Source organism: Brachypodium distachyon, chromosome 1 (assembly GCF_000005505.3).
Source record: "Brachypodium distachyon strain Bd21 chromosome 1, Brachypodium_distachyon_v3.0, whole genome shotgun sequence".
Taxonomy (NCBI): Eukaryota; Viridiplantae; Streptophyta; class Magnoliopsida; order Poales; family Poaceae; genus Brachypodium; species Brachypodium distachyon.
This window is the reverse complement of record NC_016131.3, coordinates 55,723,465-55,746,457: the sequence shown is the minus strand read 5'-3', so window position 1 is coordinate 55,746,457 and position 22,993 is coordinate 55,723,465. Positions and strand designations below refer to the sequence as shown.

Sequence of the window (22,993 nt, the reverse complement as noted above, 5' to 3'; positions counted from 1 at the left end):
CGTGAGTAGACCGGGACAATAGAGTGGTTCCAGGCTGACAGATTGAGACAAGAAACACGCCTGTGGTCACAAGAACCAGAAGGACAATCACACAAAATTTCACAGACAGATCCATTTTGATTCTTGTGAAAGATAAGGAGGACTGTAGTGAAGCGACGTTCGATCTCAGTGCTTACTGTGCTAGTCTCTGGATCGACTCACTAGCACACACGGTTTCATGATGAAATATACAGAAACAAAGATCAAAAATACTTTATTACATCGCATCATCCAGGATTTAAATAGTACTTACAACCTCGCATGATCCCTCGGATCAGCATAAACAAATACTGTTTCAACATCATAAAATGTTGTTTTCAAAACTGCAGCGGAAAAGGGTAAAACATAAGGGCCACAACTACTCCAAGGTGAGAGCATGTTGGAATGTAAGCACATGACCCACAACATAACGACGAACCTCACTCATCGTCGGATCCACCTGCATTGTTAATTGCAACCACTACGTGGTCAATACATTTGAATGTATTGGCAAATTCACCAGAGTTATAAATGACCTACCAAGTACATGCATAATTTGGTTAGGAGGGGTTTGGCTATTTGCATAAAAGCATCATTGTTCAATTCTATCATTTTTAAACAAATAGTTTTAAATTCTATTGGACACGGGTAGAAACACCCATGCTCCTATTAACCTAGGCACATTGAGTAGGCACATCAATGCTCATACCCAGTTCAAACCATTCATTTTATTAAAAAATTGGAATCAGTGAGACCTTCCTTACAGCCCCCAAATCTAGCTGCTCATAATTGTCCGTAACCGAGGACACGGCTAAGTACTTAGTTTGACACTCTCGAGAGGTGGTACACTTTACCCACAAGAAACCGACGTGTTAATCCCTTGCTGTCCTCAGGGTAGAGTAGCAACGGCATCGATTACAGGAATTTTCAGAACATATTCCCCCAGACCACCTGAGGGACACGTTCCAACCTACACTGCTACATACCGATGTCACCTCGGATCCAGGTTCATATTTCTTATATCCATCCTGACAGAGCCCATAATACTATGTGGTTGTACTGGAAGCTACTAAACAGGAAACTAATCCAGTCTCTAGTTACCTCGGGTGGCATCCCACATTTTGCGACGCAGGCGCTCCCATAGAAATGGCGAGACGACTCATAGAAATGGACCCATAGAAATGGACTTGACGTCACATACATCTCAAATACTCAAAGCAGCCCACCCAGGAAGATTCATTGAATTACTTGTTTTGCCATACACTAGGAAAACCATACTTTAATTCAATAATATCACATTGTAATAATACCACCCTCGTATACTATCATAGTATAGCATTTACTACTACAATGGCAATTGGTGGTAAGGACATGGCAAGGGTATCCTATACTACTAGGAGAAATCATAGCTAGCATAGATACAATAATAATGCTAACAATGCAACTAACAAAAACTAGTGCATAATAAAATAGTAGGATGATGGTCAAAGTGAACTTGCCTTGGTAGCAGTTGGAATTCAAACACTCTTCGCAATCACACAGTTCGCTCTCCGAAAAAACTAAACGAATACAAACAATGCATATATAAACGTACAATACAATCAAAAAGAGATATATGCCATGATGCAATGCAAAGAATTTGACATGATTGGGTTGATTTTATTCGGGTGATCAACTGGTCCTAAGCATTGTACTTAAAACAAATGCATTAGGGTTTTAAACAAAAAGGCAAAAACAATTAATTAAAACCCTAAATTATAGTTTCATTGGCATCAGCCAAATAATTTAATTCAAAATTTTATCTCTCTGTCCCAATGGACAGAGGACAATAAAAAAAATTTGGGCACTGGTTTCAATTAAAAAGGGTTTCTAAATAATTAGTTATGAATTAAATGGCATTAAACACTATTCTGTAAATTGACCGTGGTTCAAAAATTCAAATTTAAATTTAAACAGTGCTAAAAGATTCTACAGGTCAAGAGCTTTCCAGAAAGGTAAAACTTGTCAAATTTGGCCAAAAGGTTTAAAAGTTATAAGTATTTGAAGTTACAGGGGTTTTTCTGCAAAAGTGTCTTTTAATTAAATCCGGGATTAAGTTTTTCATTTTAATAGAGGACACGTGGCGCTCGGTGATTGGCCGGTACCGGTTCAGGAAAAAGATTAAAACGCGACCGTGGGATCTAACTTAAAATGGATCGGACGGTTCTGATTGAAAGATACCGGTTCGATTAAAAAGATCTAATCTCGTCCGTCGGACGAGATCTAACGGTCACGGTCGCTCCCGCGTCTCCGGCAGCTAGGGTTAGGGTTCCGGCGAGTCCTCTCGCCGGCGAACTCCACGGGGACGGCGGCGCGGGCGCTCCGGTGCGCTCGAGACGATCCGGCAAAGGGGAAAACGAAGAGGAGGAAAAACGCGGTCATTCTCGTACCTCTTGGACGGTGGAAGATCAACGGCGGCATGCAGTGGTCTTCGGGTGAGCTCGGCGGCGGCGCGGAGCTTCGGGCGTGCGTCGGTTGTGAGCTACGGCGCCCCAAAAGGAAAATGGCGCATGTCAGAAGATGCGCGCGGGTGTGGGGATCAAGAAAAACGAGTCGAGGTCGGCGATGTCTCACCTTATTGCCCGCGGCGAGCAGAAGACGCGGCGGCTAGGGTTCTTCCGGCGAGCAATTTGGGCAGCGTGGGCGCACAGTTGGGTGGGCAAGGTTGGGGAAAAGGACGAGGGATTCTTGCCCTTTATAGTGACGCGCTCGGGGACCGTGGGGACGACGGAATCGGCAGGTCTCCAGTGATGGCGCGCGGCGCCGGTTCGGGCGCTTGCCCAAGGTAGGGGACGACCCCGACAGGTGGGGCCCGCCTGTCGGTCGCTCCGCGCGGGCGCGCGTGCTCTGGGCCGGCTCGGTTCGGTTCAGGCGCGGGCGAAGCGGGGCCCATTTGGCCGGGCAGGTCCGGTTTTCCTTTTTTCTCTTTTCCTTTTTCCTTTTTCTGATTTCTTTGATATCTTTTGATTTTGAACTCCAAATTGATCCAAATAAATTCCAGAAAATTTGTAAAATCATGTTTTATCATGATTCAACTTTTGGGAGTAATTTCCCCTCAAAATAAAATATATAAAAATACATTTTCCCTATAAATGCCTTTAGAGCTATATAACTATTTAAATAAAATAGTTTTTCAACTCCAAAAAAATATCCAAAAATTATGGGATAGCTTATTTATGCAATAAACCCCATTTATAGATAAACCTATTGGTTTTAAGATCCAAAGCTCAAATGGGTGAAACCCTAGGGTTTAAAAAATGAAATAAAACATTTTTAAAGCCTTTTGAGATTCAAATTTGAATTCAAAAAAAGCAATTGTGGCATGATGCCCATGAATGCAATGCATATGAAAGAGTTTGAATTTTTGGAATGTTAGATGCAGATGGATGGTACAAGAATGGACTATAGGGAGGAAAATTGGAGTGGGTTGTTGGAGGAGGGGTAGGGGAGTCTATAGTTTTATACCCATAGTGGCATAAAGATTTCTTCTAGGATAAGGAGTGCACCGATTTTTTTAGTATAGCCAACTGCCAACTGCCAACCTCCATACTGTTTTTTAGTATAACCAACTGCCAACCTCCATATAAAACAGAAAAGATATAATCGGTGGCCAGGTCGATGCAGCCACTTCTGGTTTTATGTAAAATATCAGAGATGCATTAAACAAGAGTACGCGGCACAATTAATTGTTCGATCCCTGCATGAATTCCATGACAAAATTCAAGTGTTCCATACGCCCGTGGATGGGAAAGCTCCTCGCTGCTTTTCATCAGCGCACCCGTTTTCTTCGATCGACGCCTCCTTGGCGGGCGATGCTCCTCTTTTGCCCTGTTTCGGATACTCGTCAGACTTTTTGCTCTGTTTCAGGTACAGAAACCACATGCAATGCAACAGCAACGCCATTCTTACTCTGCTTTTGAGAGGTTCATCTGCCCGATGAAAATATGGTAACACAACCATAAAATTACAAAATGGCTCTTCTGACGGTCAAAATTATGTCACATCGTTTCTACGTTCCACTATTCTCGTATTCAGAGTAGCCGCTGATTAGCGCAATAAATCTTCAGTGTTTTGTGTTAGTTGACTAGCACTTTGTGCTATGTTCAGCTACAGAAACCACAGCAGAAAACTTGGGCCTGCTTCTTTTGAACCATATATGCATATGGTTAAGCGAAAGAACATTTATTTGTGATCCTGGAGGAAAGGCTCGTTTGCAGAAACAGAACACGGTGACAACTCCTCCGAATATCAAAATTAAGCATGTTTTATTTTTTTCAACCGGAGTCCAGGGGAAGAATAGAGTTGTCCAATTTAACGAAAAACATGACAAAAACCGTCACAAACGCCCAAAGCACCATCATGAAACATGATGGCACCAAAGACCACATTGTTCGACCTGGCCACCCACGCTCACTCAACGAACGCAGCCGAAAGAATATAGTCGTCGAGGTTGCACGCAGAGGTCATCGTCATCACACAAACACTCTTCCTGAGCTGGCGACTCCGACTTCCCCCACAAACGTCCAAGAACGGGATCTCTACCTCAGCAAGCACGCACGAACATAAATTATATATATATATATGGAATATTAATAAATATTTGCTACGTTAATATTCAGATTATTTTGGCTAATATTAGGTTATATGGTAAATTAAATATTTTAATATTATGAATATCTTTTTGCAGGATCTTTTAAGGCTGGTGAGGCCAACGGAACTACCGACGGTTTTCGCAGTGATGTAATAATCCTACTCAGTACTCACCGTATTTATTACTATATTACTTCAGGAGTAGCTAAGTTTATTTCCCTAAGCGTTTTTAGTCAGGTTTATATGGGTGATTTCTTATCGTCTTCCCAGGCAGTTCCACCCGAAAGGAACACTTCTCTACGGTTACAAGGTTCTCATTTCAACGCCATACACACGGCTTAACAGAGAACTACACGCAGAGGTTTCTCCTATAGGATCCCTAGCATAAGCACCCACCCGTATAAACATGCTAAAAAGACCGAGGGAAAAACTAAACTACTTCATTTCACAATATAGCTTACATACGGTTTTCCCTTTCGGGAACCCCCGAAGGTTTCACACAAAGATAAAAAATTACCTTACTACCTTCCCAGTTTTATGTTACAAATGCCTTGATTACACATGCTTTATTACAGTGGGAAGTGGTACTACTACTAGAGAGCAGATAGTTTTCTGGCTAGCTGCCCTGAACTACTTGCTGCTCTGAAGGCTTGTGTTGTGCTCGATGATTGTGTGTCCTCTAATGCTGCAAAGAGCCTCCTTATATAGGCACCATGGCTGGTTCAAATCGTGCTCCCATGCATTATTTACCTCACATTTCTCCATGTCCATGATGCACTTCCTTTATAGGTCCTAGGCTTCTTTTATAACCTTTGGATGCATGCATGCATGGTGATAAGGGGTCTTTTGGCTCCCACTTCACTCTTTGGTTGCATACGAATGTGGCTTCCTTCATCTTGGGAGTAGTCTTGCGCTTTAATGATAGTGTCTACGACACACTGCAGCCTTATTGTCTGCTTCCTTGGCTATTCTTCGTCTGCACATCATAAATCATAAGATCCCATACATTTGTGATCTTGTATGCTGATGATGGGTCTTATATGCCTAATACATGCTAACGATGGCTCTTAAGATTTAATATTTTTCATTATTTTTAATTATTATTCACTTTTTTTTTCAGTTTTCAATCATATTCAAATTATATTCTATAAATTATTCGGGTATATATATAATAGACACACACACACATTTTGAAACACTGAAGTTGCATTTTTTTTCTATGCTACCGATTGGTAGAACAGTTTTCTTCTAAATTACGTTTAATAGTTAATTTATATATTTGTGTCACATCAAAATAAATTTCAAATATTATATTTTTATTATGTTTGTATATACAACTCACGTTATAAAGATTTTTGGTTTCGCCATGCATTACCAATGGCTCAAGTTTTTTTTTTAAGTCAATGGCTCAAGTTTTTTTTTTTTTTGAGGTCGGTCAATGGCTCAAGTTGAACCTCAATTCTGACCGAAGATAACATGTCAAAGCCCAAATCACACAAACACACCAAAACGCCCAAAAGTCTAAAGCAAACCATTGAGGCCAGTTCATCTCGGTAGGCCTTCATCTTGCTGAAGTACTCAGCAGCAGTCATCGAACCTTTCTTCAGGTTCGCCATCGTCATGCGGATATTGACTACCCGCGCCTTGGACTGCGAGGAGAACATGTCCTCGAGAGCTTTCCAGACCTGACGAGAAGTGGTCATGGAAGCGACTTGCGGGAGCACCTCCTTTGAGATGGAATTCAGGAGATATCCCAGAACCTGCTGATCTTGCGCCATCCATAGCGCGTAGGCAGGATTGGGGACCTTCTCGGTCAGGTCTCCCTTCTGAATCTTGAGCTTCTCTGGTGGCGTGGGAGTGGTGCCGTCGAGGTAGCCAAACAGCATCGCCCCGCGGACTGAAGGAAGAGCTTGTGCTTTCCATAGCACATAGTTCTCACGTGTCAATTTCTCAGAGACCTGCTGATTGAGACTTGAAGAGGAAGAAGAGCTAGATGCCATCGGGATTGTGGGAAGAGGATGGTTCTGATACTATGTAAAATTAGGAAGCGTATCTCCTCCCGTAGGAGGCCGCGTGGTATTTATTGATCTCAGGCTAAAAACCCTGGCCGGAGGATTTACATCTGGTTAGTTACAATAACTAGGTTAAGGGATTCGTCCTTATCTACAGACGATCCTTGATTACAACTCGGTTACAACTAAATCTCAACAACTACAAGATCTTCTTGTTTAACAAACAGCAGAATTTTATTAATGGTGTTTAAAACTGCGGAGTACAAATTTGAACTAAAACCACGACAACAATTTAGGAACGGAGGTAGTATTTTTGTCGTGGTTTTAGTTCAAATTTGTACTAAAAACACAACAAGAATTTAGGAACGGAGGAAGTATTTTTCTGGTTCTCATGGTTCAGGCAAGTACATACACCGATACACGGAATGTCGATTAGACAACAATTACAATTAACACAGGTCAGTGCACGTACGCACACTCTTATCCCTCCAGCTAAGCTACGAAAATGATAACTCGTGCAAAAGATAGCCTGTATCCTGTTATAGTACCTGCGTGTAAGACTGGGAATGCGATATACAGACAGAAATGATACAACAAAATACACTGCTTCAACAATCCTAATGCACATGGACGTACGCCTCGTAGTGCCTTTTGGCTTCGCCACGAAAATGTTTGGTAGCACATTGTACCGCTGCTCCATTTCCAGACACTTTTCCCTTGCATGAACAGTTGGTGAAGTTAATTGTTTTGCTAACCACTCCCTCCGTCCCAAAATTCTTATCATCATTTTAGTTCAAATTTGAACTAAAACTACGACATGAATTTAGTAATGGAGGGGGTGCCACCCATCTGGCCCCTCGTCTATAGATCCGGCATGTGAAGATAATTAATCACCCTGGTGCACAGACTTGGCCATGAGAAAAAGAATTTACCACTTGTTTTTTTACCACACTTAGCCATGAGATTACATGAACATAAATCATACACAAAAATAGTTTGTCAAATAAGCCCACAACTGATCTAAACAAATGTTCTCAAGTGAAGAAAAAAAAATCCACTTGCTGGGCTATGGGTTGTGGTAGAGAACAGCAGACGTCAGACAAGTTTTAGACCAAGAATTTCCAAAAAAAATGTACCATCTCTTTCTGGTGTGATTAACCCTCTTAAACCAACCTGTGATGATCACAATTCGCACACATCCCTATGTGCCATAGATTCAGTCCAGATTCTGATCCAATGGTTATCCTGAGGTGGAGCAGTGGCGTCATGGTGCCAAAACATCACTCTCCGCCAATGAATACGTGTACAAATTAAAAACTATACATGTATGCCTCTATGAAATAATCCAATCTACTACTGCTCTGTTGTGCGCTACTCTGAGCCGAACATTTTCCAGAAAAAGTTTTGCCGCAGCAACAAATGTTTGAACATCTTTGACCTGACCGAGTCAGTATTGGTCAAAATTGACTTTCCAATGATAAGGTCTACGTTGAAACAGTTGACTGCAGAAATGAAAGCCGGTTCTTGGTGAGGGAGATCTTCTCCTCTGCCTCCGATGCCTTTTCACGAACTCCACGGACAATGTCTTCAGGAGCCTTCTCTACAAACTGCACCGCAGAAGGTTAGCGTGACCAACGGATATGGAATCTTGTGTTCCAAAAATTAGCTAATATAACAGAAAGGACAATAAATAATTGACATACGCTTGGAGAATTAAGGCGAGCCAACAGAGCATCATATTCTGTCTGCATCTTAGAGAGGCGCTTAGAGAGTCGCTTAACTTCCTCCGACACATCAACCATATCAGCCAAAGGCAGATATGCCTCCAAACCTTCCTCAGCTACGATGTGAACTGACTGGTTCGCATCACCTATAGCAAGTATGAAAGCAGATTGCTTATTGGCAAACTGCATCAATAAAGATTACGTCTGAAGAAGTTCACAAGGTACTCACATGGTAGCGATTCAGTAAATCGTACGTTCTCTGAATCAAGCTTTGAAAGCAAAGCCAGCACCTTTTTCTCTTTCTGTGGCATAAAAGAAACAGGAGACAGTATACGTTAACTTGATTTTTGCTGGGACCAGCGACATAAGGAGACGAGACATTTGCAAAAATAACGGTACGCAAACAAAATCAGGATGCTAATTTGTACTCCCTCTGATCCTAAATTCTTGACTCAAATTTTGCCCAAATATGGATGTATCTATTCTTAAAAAGCGTCTAGATACATGTAATATTTCGACAACAATTTAGGATCGGAGGGAGTAGCTCTAATACCAGTAAGGGTTTTCACAATGTCAAATTACAGGAAAGTTGCAGCTGTCATAGATAGCACCAATCACACTATGTAACTTGAGTTCTTTATTTCGAGGAACGGTGACTATCAGTTCTAACACTGAAGCTTGCCCAGATAAATACTATGTGCATGTATTATTCTTTGGCAACTTTGATTTCAATGATTTGAGTAAGTAATAACACCAGATAATCACCATCCTTCTTGCTGCCAGAACATGCTACACTTATCTAACTGCTGGATCAAAAGGCTCATAATCTCTATCTTTACTCTTAATCTTGTACAGATCTGAGATATAAAGATCTGAGTTCCATTACCTCCTAAGCTACCAAGAAATTACCACAAATGCCATGCATTCTATGTAGTAGTCATGTAACATGATATTTCGATTAACTGGATTTATCGATGTATATTTTGAGATTATGTTCTATTTTGGACAAAGTTAGGGACTGATGCAATGCAAAAAAATTAATACTCCCTCCGATCCAAATATGGATGTATCTATGTTTAAAAAGCGTATAGATACATGTAATATTTCAACAAGTAATATGGATCGGAGGGAGTAGCAATGCAAAAGCATTTAGCTGGTATACATATACATATAATGAATAGTCACAAACAGAATGGGCCTGCAGTGATAAGAAGACACTTACCGATATGTATTCCAGGACATCTGCAGTAGCAACAACAGAAGCTGATATTCGTTTAGCTGGCTCCACAGAATACTCTGCTCGGACATTTCTGATTCCTCTTATCTGTTATTATTGTCAGTCAAACAAACTGATCGCCAGCAGGCTATAACTTTCAAAATAAGCACATACGCTTCAAGTGGAAATTTACCAATGATTGCAAATTCTGAAATCTTTTGATAGACAACAAATTCTTTGGAAGGTCAGTGGTAGGCCAGGGAGCAACTATAAGTGCATGTTTTCTGTACGGCAATGCCTGAAAATAATGATATCCTACTGGTGACGCTGATGAAATTGGTGGTTAATTAATACTGTATGGAATAGTAATTGAAAGTCCAGGTTTCAGTACCTGCCATAATTCCTCAGTGACAAAGGGCATGAATGGATGCAGTAGCTTCAGTATGTTTTCGAACACATACAAGAGAACACTTTGTGTCATATTAGAAGCTGAACCATCACCAGAGTGGTAGAGACGAGTCTTACTAGATTCAATATACCTGAATTGTAATAAAATAAATAAAATATAGATAAATCTGCTACTCCTTCCGTCCAACAAAAGATGTCTTAATTTTGTCAAAATTTGAATGTATCTAGACATGACGTAGTGTATAAATACATTCAAATTTAGTCAAAGTTGAGACATCCTTTGTTGGACGGAGGGAGTATAAAACATGCAACATAATGGATAAGGGTTGAGGGCAGATACGAGTATAGAACCAGGCAACAGCTTGTTATGGAGTATTAGGTAATCCTTCACAAAGTTTAACTTCACATTATCTGGTTTCATATAATCTTACCAGTCAGCAAATTGGCCCCAGAAGAAATCATAGATTTCTCTAGCTGCATCTCCAAAGTAAAACTTGTCATAGCTTGTGCTGACTCTATCGATAAGTTCGTGTAGTCCTGTAACCTGGACAGTAGTTAATACTCCTCATTAACAGACTTCACCAAAGCCAAATAATTGAAAATATTAATGGACCCACCACCCAGCTTTCTGGCAATGGTAGTTTCTCAAGCGACGCTTCTGAGTCAAACTGAAGAAAAGATGTGGAAGTATTAGCGACGGTTCTAGAAAGGAGTATACGAAATTTAGTCAAGGCATTGTTTGGAATTTGAAATTCAGTGAGATGCCTTATTTGCTAATAATAGATCCCATGCAGTGAAATCACTTCTATCAGGCATATTCTGCAACAAGAATTTCCCCGCGTTCCAGAGTTTGTTGGTGAAAGCCTTATTTGACGTCAACCTTTCTGTAGAGAGGTTAATGTCCTGAAATGAAAACATGTATTAACAAAGAAAAGTGAACAAGCTAAATGAATGGAAAATGCAACAGACAGCGGAAGATCAAACCTGGCCGGCAGTGCCCATGCAAAGTGTAAATCTCAATGCATCTGTCCCATACTCTTTCATGGTATCCAAGGGGTCAATGACATTCCCCAGTGACTTTGACATTTTCCGTCCCTAAAATAACTTGCTGATTAGTCTGTGAAACATTGCAATCAGACTTCATAGTGATTAGGCTAGTTCTTAAAAAAATATTTCAGCTATAATATAAGTATATAACCTAGCCTATTGAATCTGGGACGCCCGAAACACGAAACTAGATAGGTAGCTCTACCCACAACTAGAAAAGTCTCGTATATGTCCAGTAAATCTGCAACTCGTTCCTTCCATTATGGAATATCATTTGTAGTTATTTTCCCTCTAAAAAAGGCTTCACCCTCACTTCACTGAACTTTTTGGAAATGCCTAGGACAGAGTTCATTAACGCCCATTCATCTATCTGTTGAACTGGTAAATATCAGATGTTTATCTTCAAGCCATCTGTCAGGAGTGTGTCCTAGCAGTAGATTAGTTTGAGTTTACCAGTATGTACCCGGATTATCTGTGGACTTCAGACTGGGCAGAAGACAATAGTATGTGGCAATTTGCCCAGCTGCTAGAGTCTAGGGAGCATCATGCAGCCCATTAGCAGACAAAAATGGTCTGAAGTAATATCACTTTTATTCAAAAACATTATTTTGAATGCAAACTTTTCTTTGTGGTGGTCCTCAAAGGTGACTTAGGTGAGAACAATGTGGCAAACAAGTGGTGGCCACATCAATTAGCAACTCCTAGTAAATAATAATGTCTACAGCATGTTTCCTGAGATACAGTTGTGTTCTCATAAGAAGCAAATGTGTCACTTAGAAACTACAAGAAGAGGCTACCGTAAAGTACAAAATGTAAACAAGTACTTAAGGTGCACATATCTCTCACCTCTGAGTCTCGGATAAGACCATGGAGATAGACATGAGAAAATGGTACTGTTCCTGTAAACTCAATTCCCATCATGACCATCCGTGCAACCCAGAAGAACAAAATGTCATGGCTGTTTAAAAAATAAGTTAACTATAGTATCACATATGGTAGAATAACAGATACATCACCATGTTCAAAGAAGGAAAAACAAGAAGTTGATGAAGCTAGCATACCCGGTCTCAAGAACAGTTGTAGGATAAAAATTCTTAAAATCCTCCCTGGAGAGATCTGGCCAACCAAGCGTGCTGAAAGGCCATAAAGCACTGCAAGAAAACTTCTAGCAAGTCAAAACTATATGCAGTTCCGTTTGTATTACTTGCAACATTTCTATTAGTAAGTTATTTATACTTCTGGTGTTCATCCACTTTCAATACTTGGAAATAGGGCTCATACAGATAACCCGGTTTCAATTAGTTGATGGAAAATGCAATATGTACTTCGCAACGAATTATAAGCATGGTGAAACTAACAAGTCCAGTAAAGGCTACTGCCTCAATTTAGGGTTTCATTGGAGTCTGGAACCACACAAGGACATTAACCATTAATCTTCTTATTGCAGTCGCATGACGGGCACTACAAGAAGAGTACCAAGAAACAATTTAGAAGCATAAAGGTGACAAATGTTGCTGCTAAATTTCAGGAGGGACTTGGTGGTTTATTTCTTTAGAAACAAAGTTCTGCTCATCAATGTAAGTGGTTCAAAATATTTTGGTGCCATAAGATCTTTGATGTTGACGCGAAAAAGAGAACTTCAGGTCTTCAGGAAATTGACAAGAAAGGCAAATACTCTTTCCTATTAATTTATACTGCTGGGCCTCCCGTGCAGTCATTTTGTAGAAAAAAACACATTACAGAACTTGTGCTCAATGGCGAAATAAAAAGGGACGTGTACTTCCATTAGGTGAATGCCAAATAATGTTCGGACTTAAATAAGGAGGGCTTGCACAATGTTGTTCTGTAAATCTAATGATGGGATGCAAGTGATGAAAAGATACATATTGGTGTAAAACAATTGGGTTCACACAACTTTACAGAGGAAGACAGACCTTGAGAACCAAGTATCGAGAACATCAGGATCCTGATATATTTCAACTGATTTTCCATATTTTTCCTGAGCTTTTGAAAGTGCGTCCTCTGCATTTCTGGCAACAATATAGTCTTCTTCGCATTTCTTTCCAACAATGTACCAGACTGGTATCCGATGACCCCACCACAATTGTCTACTTATACACCAATCTTTTATATTTGTTAACCAATTGTTATATATCTGCAGCAGCACACCAAATAAAAATGGAAGTGAGTAAAATAGTGGCCAAGTCGATTAAAAAATCATTCTGCAGGAGTAATAATTAGCAAGGGGATATTATTTAGATATATGAACACTTCCTTTCGCATATATATTATTTTACTGACTATGAGAGACTTCCTGTCTCTCACAGTTCTGTAAAAATATGTTCAACAGTCAACCTTTTGTGTGTCTTAGTGCTTACTACTGGGCAGCATATAACTACTTCTCCTGAGATTTGAAGTGAAAGATTCATGCATTACCTTTTCAAATCTCTCTGGAAGAATAACTAGTTGACCTTTTTCAACAGCATCAAGGGCCCTTTCAGCTAATGGCTCCATTGTTACAAACCACTGCTTACTAATTAAAGGCTCTATCACCTGTGGGATCAATGAAAGTAGAGTCATCAAGACTATTGAAAACATTCACAGAGTTCAAATATCAGCAAGAACAGGAACAAATATCACACTTCACCACCCCGCTGAGATCTGGGAACTCTAAGCGTATAGGGTTCCTTCTTTACTGCCAGGTTGGTCTCAACAAGCTCAGCCCACAACTTATCTCGTGCCTCAAAACGATCCATACCACTGAAAAAAGAGATAACAAGTTAGGAAAAAGAATATGTTAAATACAGAAGGCCCTACAAGTCTGTAATTCTTTTGCCTAATCTTTTTCGTATGCAGTAGAGGAAGTAGCTGCTCGGATTAATTGTACCAGCAACAAAGCCACAGACTGGGTTCTCAACTCTTTTTTCTTAAAAATTCTACAAAAGTATGCTATGTTAATTATCATGTCATGAACGAGAAGGCAAATTCAAGTCACCTTACAAAGAAAGACATGGTTTTATACTCAGCTAAAATAAAGAGGTTTCTGTACGGTGAAAATGAGTAGAAAGAAGTCGCATATGAAATTGCAATAAAAAAATACACTGCAGAATAAGAGAAGAATCATTTATTTCAAATGCACTCTGGAGAAAAGCATACCTGTATAACCCAGCAACATCGTTTAGTGTACCATCTTTGTTCATAACATTAAGAATGGGAAGCCCAAGCTTTCGAGCAATGTGATAATCATTCTGATCATGTCCAGGACTAATCTTCAGCACCCCTGTTCCAAATTCTGGATCAACATACTGTAAATCAAAACCGATAGTTGTTATTAGCAGGAGTCCCACAAAGTCTATTTAGAACAGAAAAGGACAGTCTCCTTAATAATCTTTCCGTCTTTTACTACATCTTAATGAAAGCTACCGTTAAGCAATCCTTTCAATTGCATCTGATATGGACCATTTTCTGACATGAATTTTTTTTTCAGCCAGGGGAGGAACAGCGTGTGGTCATAATATATTACTGCATTGATGTATTGGGCTAATATTGGCCTTTTCTTTCACTGATCAAGTATATACTTAAACCTTGTTAATTAGGATTTGGTGGGCCCAATTTTTTAGGGGCGCTGTACAGGAGCCCACCTCGCCCCTGGGCCAGCTACGGTCCTGGGGATAACTACTATGCTGAAGATGGCCAGGCAGCATGGCTGCAGAGATTAGATAGTCAGACTAGATAAGAAAATATTTGGGAGACAATAGATTGGTTCTTTCTTGCTTGCTGGCCGGCCAGCCACAACCAAACTGGCACTGCCTTGATGAAATGTACTAACATCCACAATAAATGATGGCATAAATTTTGCAAGTACAGGTGGCATGATGACACAACAAAGATAATGAGAAAACACTCCGACTAGTGAATGTGGTAGTTTTGCTCTACTTTAATTTGATTAATGCCGCAACATCCTTTCTGAAATTGCTACAAACATGCTAAATACTACAGATAACATTAAGATTTGTTCTTACCCGATCAGCTATGATAGGAACATGTCTCCCAAAAGTCAACGGGACAATGGCCAATCTACCAACATATTTTGCATAGCGCTCATCCTGCATTGCCAATTAACATATTGAAAATAAGATTGATTACTAAACTCAATCTCTTCAGGAAATAAAATAACTCAATGCAGTTATAGCATAGAGTTGTAACAGAACACAACAATGGTTCTCCAGCATATACTCTTTAATGCAACACAATGGATAGAGGTCATACCTCTGGGTTAACAGCAATCGCAACATCACCAAATAGAGTCTCCGGTCGTGTTGTCGCAATAGTCATAAAATCGTCCCTGCACCAGAAATTTCAAAGTGTGGAAGCAATTTTCATCATTAGACTGTTAATCATGCTGTTAGATTCTTCATATTAAAAGGCAAAAGATAAAGTGTATATTAGGCAAATTCAATCTCATGAGAATGCTCACGGTTACATCACAAGAGGGGAGAAATTTTTTGCTGGCAAACAGAGTCATGCACTGAGTGTAAACACTATCAGCAATATATATGATGGCATCGTCTATTGCATATTTACATTAAATAACGACGAAATGTCTGACCAACAGGTGAAAATGTAACGAGAACTAGAAGTACCTGGATCCACCAGCAACACGGTACTTGATGAAGTACAAATTACCAGGTTCTTCGGAATACTCAACTTCCTAGTAAGATAAACCATTTCAGGATCAAAATCTTTAGTTGGCCCAATGGCCCATGTATAGCCATGAAGTATTTAACTTTCAGTTCTGTTAGGGGAGGCCCTGATAGTGAAAAAGAAGAAGCAGTCTCTTCACTTACTAAATCGGATACCGCAGTCTGCAGATTAGGAGACCAATTGACCAAATAAGATCCTGTAAATTAAAATACAATAATCAACCAATATTTACCAAAGTTACACAAGGTAAGAGTAGGCCCTTGATGTTCAAGGGAAAAAAATACTTTTCTAATATTATTATTCTTAGAAGTTCAGGAATTCTGATTCTTTTGATTTATTGTACTTTTCTAACATTAAAGAAAAAACAAGAAAAGTACAACAAATCAAATGAATCAGAATAATACCATACACATACACACACACACAATGGTAACACAGGCATGAGATCATCCTCAACAAAGTGTTTGTACCAGGCCTCTCTAGGCCTGTAAATACTCTTCCACCTTTTCAATACAACGAGACGCAATGCTTTTGCATTTTCTCGAAAAAAAAGAGATCATCCTCAACATGTGCTCGCCCAAGAATTAAAAAACGATCCATATTTGGCATATGCTAAAAGAAAACATAGATGTAGTACCAAAATCAAACAGATCTATAGCATATTTAACTAACTAATATGTCGGACGCGACAAATGGTGCCTGCTTCCATTGAGTTGCAATTTGACAGATATACTGCTCTGATCAACAAATGTGATCCTCATTTGATTATGGTTAAACCAAATATGTTGAGAAACATAAAAATGGATGCTTCTTGCTACAATATGCAAACATATATGTATCATCATATTACCACAGAACGATAATTACTTCTATTTTAGGTAAGAAACAGTGACAAAAGTGCAAAAATATAAATTATTTTCTGTAACAAGTACTGTGATGCCTAACGGGCAGTGGCGATGGAAGTTAAAAATTGATATATGATATGTAATTTAGGGGATCATGGGGTCATTCCCAATGCTTCCAAATATTAGTAATGAGAGAACACCTAGTTTTGAATTACGCACCAACAAGGCTCAAAAACTTGCACAATCCACAACTATACGAGATGAATATTTTTCAAGCCCTACTTCATACAAGTATTACATCTACCAGTAAATAGTACTCCCACCGTTCTTAAAAGCAATGCGCATAAACTTCTTCACCAAGACCAAGGCAACGACGGTTCGGATTTTTTTTGACACAACTTGGACCTTTCTACCCTGCAATTTTCTCACCATCTGCACCTTGCAAATCCACCTTAGATCTTCTCGCTCTCCACACGCACGCAAGAAATGGAGTTCTCGGCGTTGCTGGCAAAGCTGGCTGCGGCAACACACAACTTGAGTATGATGGACGCAACAACAAAATTGCTGAGTCACAGGCCGTCGAGTTGGCGGCGCACGAGACGAGGCCAGCAACAAAATAGATCGTTGGGACCACGGGATGCTTCCCCAGCAGGCAGCAGAGGCTAGCGAGCAGCATGCCAGCGAGTAGCAGGCCGTACCCTGCTGGCTTCTCCGCCACGGACTGCTTGAACTCACTAATTTCTACGGCGAGCAGTAGGCCTGCCGCCGCTGATTTCTTCTCCATCGCCACTGATTCCTCTTTGTCCCTCCGATTTCTCCTTCGCGGACCGTCGTCCCCGCCTAACCTCCTCGTCCTGGTGGATCTCCGTCAAGAAACATGTCGTACTTCTAGAGTGGAGAAAAATGGGGATCTTTTTAGGAGGGGTGAGATGCGATAGTACTGATTGATTGAGGTGGGCGCTCAAGGCAGGGGCAATCTGGGGGAGAACAAGGGAGAAAACGATTTGGCACCTTTGGAAATTTCAGGAAAAAAAATTAAGCGCCTTCCTTTTAGGAACGGAGGGAGCATGTTGTATAGTCAATTAAAAACTACAACCAGACAAGATTAGGGTAGTACAACAGAAATACACAAGTGATTGGAAAACAGTAAGCAGGATATCAAACTCAACAAGAGCAACATCACATGAGATATCAAACTCGATATTATGAGCATTCACTTCCTTTCTGAAGTAGAGCATGTAGCTATGTTTATAATACCTTGATATATAAGCCCTTTTTCATGAAGCCTGATGAATGCTTCAACAACTGCACCTGATATTAGAAATGAAAAAAAATGTCAGTTGTAGAGATAACCACTAATTTCGAATCAGCTTGAGGGGGCAACCTAACATCACTATATGGTACTATATCATGTTATCACAACTACATGTACTAATAATGGTTCTTCGACACTTACGACTTAATTGTTCATCCAGGGTGAAACGTTCACGGCTCCAATCACAAGATGCACCCAATCGCTTAATCTGATTAGTGATGGTGCCTCCATACCTGAAAGGAGAAGTGTTTAGAACCAAAACGCATTGCTCTTACAAATAATCCACCATGAAAATTCAGCTTTTAAAAGATTTTCTAAAAAATGCAACCTACGGGAGTAAACTAATCAACCAGAATATACTCTTCCATCACAAGTTCATGATATTTTATTCCAAATTTCTATGGTCGAAAAAAAGCCAAGATCACATTACAGCAAAAGAAACAACGCAAATAATCTTTACTGCATGTGAGCATGCATGCATCAAACACACAGAGGATGAAGTGAGGATGCAGATAAATTATATTAGAAAGAGGGCATCAACCAGGTGCTAAGTTTGAGGAATGTACATGTAGTTAAAAGTAATCCAGGTAATCATTAGCACAGAGACCATGATCAACAGGTGAATAAGAAAACATGTACAAAAACTGGACTAGGCAGAAAAAAGGACGGACTTCTCTTTCCACTCCCAAACTCTCGTGGTGAACTCCTCTCGGGTAAGATCTGTTCTTTTGACACCTTCAGCAGCCAACATCTTCTCCACAACCAACTGAATTGTAAATGAGAAAGATAAAAGAAAACTAGCTATTACTTTGCCAATATTAGTTGAATGCATGACTGAATACATGTCCAACGTGCGGTAAGATTTACAAACCTGAGTTGCAATCCCAGCATGGTCGGTACCAGGTAGCCAAAGAGTAGGCCTCCCTTTCATACGGAAATACCTTATCATTATATCCTGAGTTACTTAATGAAAAGGGGATACTTTTAGTCAGAAAAATAACGCAAGGCCCAAGAATATGATAAGAAACAAAACTGATCTTTACCATAAGATGTGTATACAAATTTACAAACAATCTAAGTATCTTAAAAGTACACTGTTGTGAGAGTTAATTATCTATATGAATCTGGATGACATCAAATGAACTTAAATAAGCTAGTGTTGCTGCAACATGTTATCTCCACACAGATTTTTGTATATCTCATGCTCAATACAGCAGTAGCAAGTAGTGCTGATTCGATCCATGGCACATTTCACTGGTTGCCAGAAAAATATTTGCCAGCACCATGGATATGTGGCTTACATTTAAGATATAGGCTCACCTCATTAGGCAAGCAGTACAAAATTTGGAGGGTGCAATAGATAAATCAATCGTTTGTAGAGTTAAAGCATAAAATCAGCCTACGGTTATCCAACATAACAAAAACTGAAGTCTTGGGAAATTTAACCACCCTACCTCAAGGGTAACAAACATAGCATGGCCCATATGCAGTGATCCAGTAACGTTTGGAGGTGGCATTGGGATGACAAATGGATCTCCTCCACGGTCAACGTTAGGCTTAAAGAATCCTTGAGACTCCCACCTATAAAGCACCCCATTCGTATAAGGAAAAATTTGTGCCAGAAGTAATCATAGCACAATCCATCATGAACTTTTAGGGAAACAGGGACAAGCAAGTGCAAAATGAAATTAGATATATTCAATTCAATATGTTCAGAGGTACAATAGTTGAACCAAATAATAAGACTATATATCTAGCAGTCTTCATCCTAGGTTGCAATGCTAATCCAAATGGGAATTGAGTGCAAATCCTATATAGTAACTAAGTCAAATTTGATTCATGCACATAGCAATATATTACTGGATAAAAAACGAAACAGACAATAAATATATGAAACATAAGAATAATGGCACTAAATACTGTTCCAACAAAAGTGACTAAACTTGACTCCTTATTGTACCCTAAATATCACACTCTGGGATAACCATATCAGTAACACAAACAGACTAACTTCCCATATCTTTGAACTTGCTAACTATGTTTATTCATAGGTTAGTAAGCAAGCAATGCACGGTAACATTATCAGTGCTTAGTTTTAGTTCCTCCTTGGCGACGAAACTATTTAGATATCTAGTCCAATGATTTGCTAGCCAATATTATCAGTGGATTGGGAGGCAAACAATTTGTAAGAACCAGTAGTCGGCTCAGTAACTCTACCTTTCCCGGTGACGCCTCTTCATACATTCCCACATTGACAACTAAAATGCAGCCCCTCAACTTACTCCTCATGGAAGGGTGTTAACGGAAATACAATCATGTCAATCTCTCCAGTGTAATAGACCATACATCAAAAACTTGTATAAACTTGCCGAACTACAGGTCAAACCCTAATCATGCCGATCATGACCACGTTAATGGATTACCAAGCAAGTGAGCAGAGATAAGTCATAGCAGAGACACTATATTACCACTTATATATCCGCTCCTCGCTGGTGAAGTCGAACGACTTGGCGTCCTCCGGGGAGGTGAACACATCCCTCTCGGCCGCAATCGCTGCAACGCGAACCAACACAGTCAATGCATAAACCAAATCTCGCCGAATTTCATACCAACCAATGAAAAACGAACTGAACCGAGCACCGGGGAGCTGGCATCTACCTGCGCAGGACCTGCGGGCGGCGCGGCGAGGGGTCCACGGCGAGTGGCTGTGGGCGGAGAAGAGGGACGGGTTGAGGCGGCGGAGGCAGGCGGAGGAGGAAGACAGGAGGTGGGAAGGGCCCGCGAAAGCCATGGGAGCAGCGTGGGGCGGCTCGCGTGCCTGGTTGGGTGGCAAACGGGGATAAACCCTAGAAGAAGGGGAGCTCGGGACGGGGTTTGGATTTGGGAGAGGATAACGCGGGAGCGTGGTGGTGGAGGTGGCGGAGGGACGATGAGTTCGATGACAAGATGCCTATTGCGACACTATCTGTGGTCTCGTTTCGTATTTGAATTTGCATGGAGTTCTGATTTGAGAATTGTGTGGAGATTTTCCAATCCAGTATATTTTTTTCCCTCAAAAAGGAGGGCAGTCCCCACCCCATATGCTGTTGCGTCTGACCTATTTGTGTTAGAATTCGGTACGCAGAACTTGTGGTATGGCTAAGGGATAAATTAATCTGTATCTGTACCTAATAATAAAAGGAGTAGTGCTTCCGTGGTTAGTTTTCGTCCGTCGGGATATTTTTAGTTTTAGTCCTTCCTTTTTCCAGAAATCAATCCCGCGGTCCCACAGTCCAAGGGCTTTTTTGCAAAATTTCCACACCCCCGTCCTCCCCCATCCCGTCGCACCACATCACCTCACCGCCGCTGCCTCGCAGGGGCCCTGCCGCCGAGTGACGGGGAGAAGAGATGGAGAGATCGGGAGTAAGAAAAAAGGAGTCCCCAACTCGCAGGCCTGCACGACCTCGCTCCCGCGGCCTAACTGCCCCGCCGCCGCATCCTCCCCTTCTCGTCCCGTCCTGGACCTTGGCGAGGCAGCGCGCGTTGGGGGTACGAGCCAGGCGCAGCCCACGTGCGGCGGCGCGCAGAGGGAGCGGGCGGCATGCGGCGGCGCGTGCCGGGCTCAGGCGGCGTGCAGGGGGCAAGCGGCGTGCAGCGGCCCAGGGCGGGCGCGGGCGGGAAGCAGCGGCGTGTGGTGGGCTCGAGATGCGCGCAAATGGCCCTAGCGGCGGAGTCCGCCGGGCGCAGGCAGCAGAGGGCGGCAGGCATAGCCGGCATGGCCGGCAGCGCGCGAGAAGTGTGGCGTGTGGCGGAAGACCTCCTCACGGCGACAGGACGTTGCGGCGGGACTCCCCTTTGCCGGTAACGCCTGGCTCTGCGACCCCTCGCTCCCAATGCCCTGCAACGCAGCTGTCGCGCCCCGCGCCGCTCTCTGTCTCAGCACTGCATGTTGCCAAGCTTGATGCTATCATGCCCGTCAGGGGTTCGATGTTGTGCCCCAACGAGGACAACATTCATCATGGTCATCCACAGCTACGGAGATTGTACACTAAAGTATAGTCCGTGTTGGTGCATGTTTTACAGCGAAACATAGTATAGAGTGTTGGCAGAGATTGTACACTGCAGTATATGTGTTATCTCTATTATAATAATAAAACGTAGAAGGTTTCCGTTGTTGGGCTGGGCATCTTTGTATCTATCCAAAGAATTTAGGATCGGAGGTAGTATTTCACAGCGAATGGAACTACGGATGGTATGTCCCCGAGAGAGGCAGGTCGACGGTGGCGGCGGAGGAGCCGAGGAGGTGTGTGGCAGCGGAGCCGCCGGCAGAGGCCATCGTGGACTGGTAAATTTATTCATTAAGTGGATAGTGCAGATTGCAAAGTCTTCAGTTAACCCGACGAAAAGATCCGCTCAAATTACAAGTGGAATGAATAGGTAGAAACAGTTTTCACAGGTTCAAACAATAGACTAGTACACCGTCTGTCCACGCTTGACTGTATATTTAGGAATTAAATGGCATTTTGATTAATACCATTGCTCGGTTCATTTTGATTGAATCTCAAATTATGACGTTGTCTTTTCTACAAAAGTCATTTTTTGTGTGCATTATATTTCCATGTGAAAGTGAAAAAAAATTAAGAGGCCGCGGCAACGCACGGACACTGTACTAGTCAGTAATTAAGCGTTTTCATATCAACATAAAGTATGGTAAAAAAAACTATACTTAAGTTTTGAGTATATTCATAACCAATTGAATAACTAGGTTAGCATTTCAATAGAACCAAACACATATATACATATGTTACCTTCTAGTTGTTGCCAAGAGATCGATGTTTATACTTTGTCATCGGAGAACACATAGAAAGATAACCAGCTATGTTAATCCCCTATGAAATACTGGATCCTTTTATATTTTGCAGTCACAACTCAAAATATAAGTCCATTTTCTTTCGAAATAGACAAAATTAGTTACATGTAGACTAATCTATGTGTAATTTTGGTTCAGCGGTACATAAAAAGGGAGAGTTGGCAATACATGTTGCATCAATACTTGTCCTAGCATTTAACTAGGTGTTGATTGGTTATTGTAATTT

At 41.1% G+C, this 22,993-nt stretch overlaps 1 protein-coding gene across 4 annotated transcripts; it reads right to left on the bottom strand.

Annotated features, from left to right (window-relative positions):
- Positions 1 to 7,735: 7,735 nt before the first annotated feature.
- Positions 7,736 to 20,981, bottom strand: LOC100833141 (valine--tRNA ligase, chloroplastic/mitochondrial 2). 4 transcript variants are annotated; one of them, XM_010230056.3, is made up of 27 exons: positions 20,577 to 20,954; positions 20,387 to 20,471; positions 19,373 to 19,499; positions 18,790 to 18,873; positions 18,590 to 18,684; positions 18,060 to 18,151; positions 17,861 to 17,914; positions 15,902 to 15,954; positions 15,698 to 15,765; positions 15,324 to 15,399; positions 15,077 to 15,160; positions 14,211 to 14,359; positions 13,697 to 13,814; positions 13,491 to 13,607; positions 12,989 to 13,209; positions 12,116 to 12,205; positions 11,901 to 12,012; positions 10,992 to 11,102; positions 10,773 to 10,910; positions 10,625 to 10,675; positions 10,439 to 10,551; positions 9,991 to 10,138; positions 9,793 to 9,897; positions 9,606 to 9,707; positions 8,613 to 8,685; positions 8,363 to 8,529; positions 7,736 to 8,266 (listed from the first exon to the last, which is right to left on the bottom strand). In XM_010230056.3, exons 1-27 carry the CDS (start codon positions 20,707 to 20,709, stop codon positions 8,144 to 8,146), a joined length of 2,889 nt encoding a protein of 962 aa, XP_010228358.1. In that variant the 5' UTR covers positions 20,710 to 20,954; the 3' UTR covers positions 7,736 to 8,143. The 4 variants fall into 4 exon arrangements, 3 of the variants coding, with proteins under 3 accessions (XP_010228358.1, XP_024313553.1, XP_010228359.1); XM_024457785.1 differs by lacking the exons at positions 20,387 to 20,471; positions 20,577 to 20,954 and adding an exon at positions 20,136 to 20,309; XM_010230057.3 differs by lacking the exons at positions 20,387 to 20,471; positions 20,577 to 20,954 and adding an exon at positions 20,136 to 20,306 and having other exon boundaries at positions 18,790 to 18,881.
- Positions 20,982 to 22,993: the final 2,012 nt, after the last annotated feature.

Coding starts and splice junctions, on each gene's coding strand:
- LOC100833141 (XM_010230056.3), bottom strand. CDS start 20,709: ATGGCTTTCGCGGGCCCTTCCCACCTCCTGTCTTCCTCCTCCGCCTGC. Junction 18,685..18,789: donor ATGCTGGGATTGCAACTCAG/GTTTGTAAATCT, acceptor TTTACAATTCAG/TTGGTTGTGGAGAAGATGTT. Junction 18,152..18,589: donor GTTTGGGAGTGGAAAGAGAA/GTCCGTCCTTTT, acceptor TTCTCCTTTCAG/GTATGGAGGCACCATCACTA.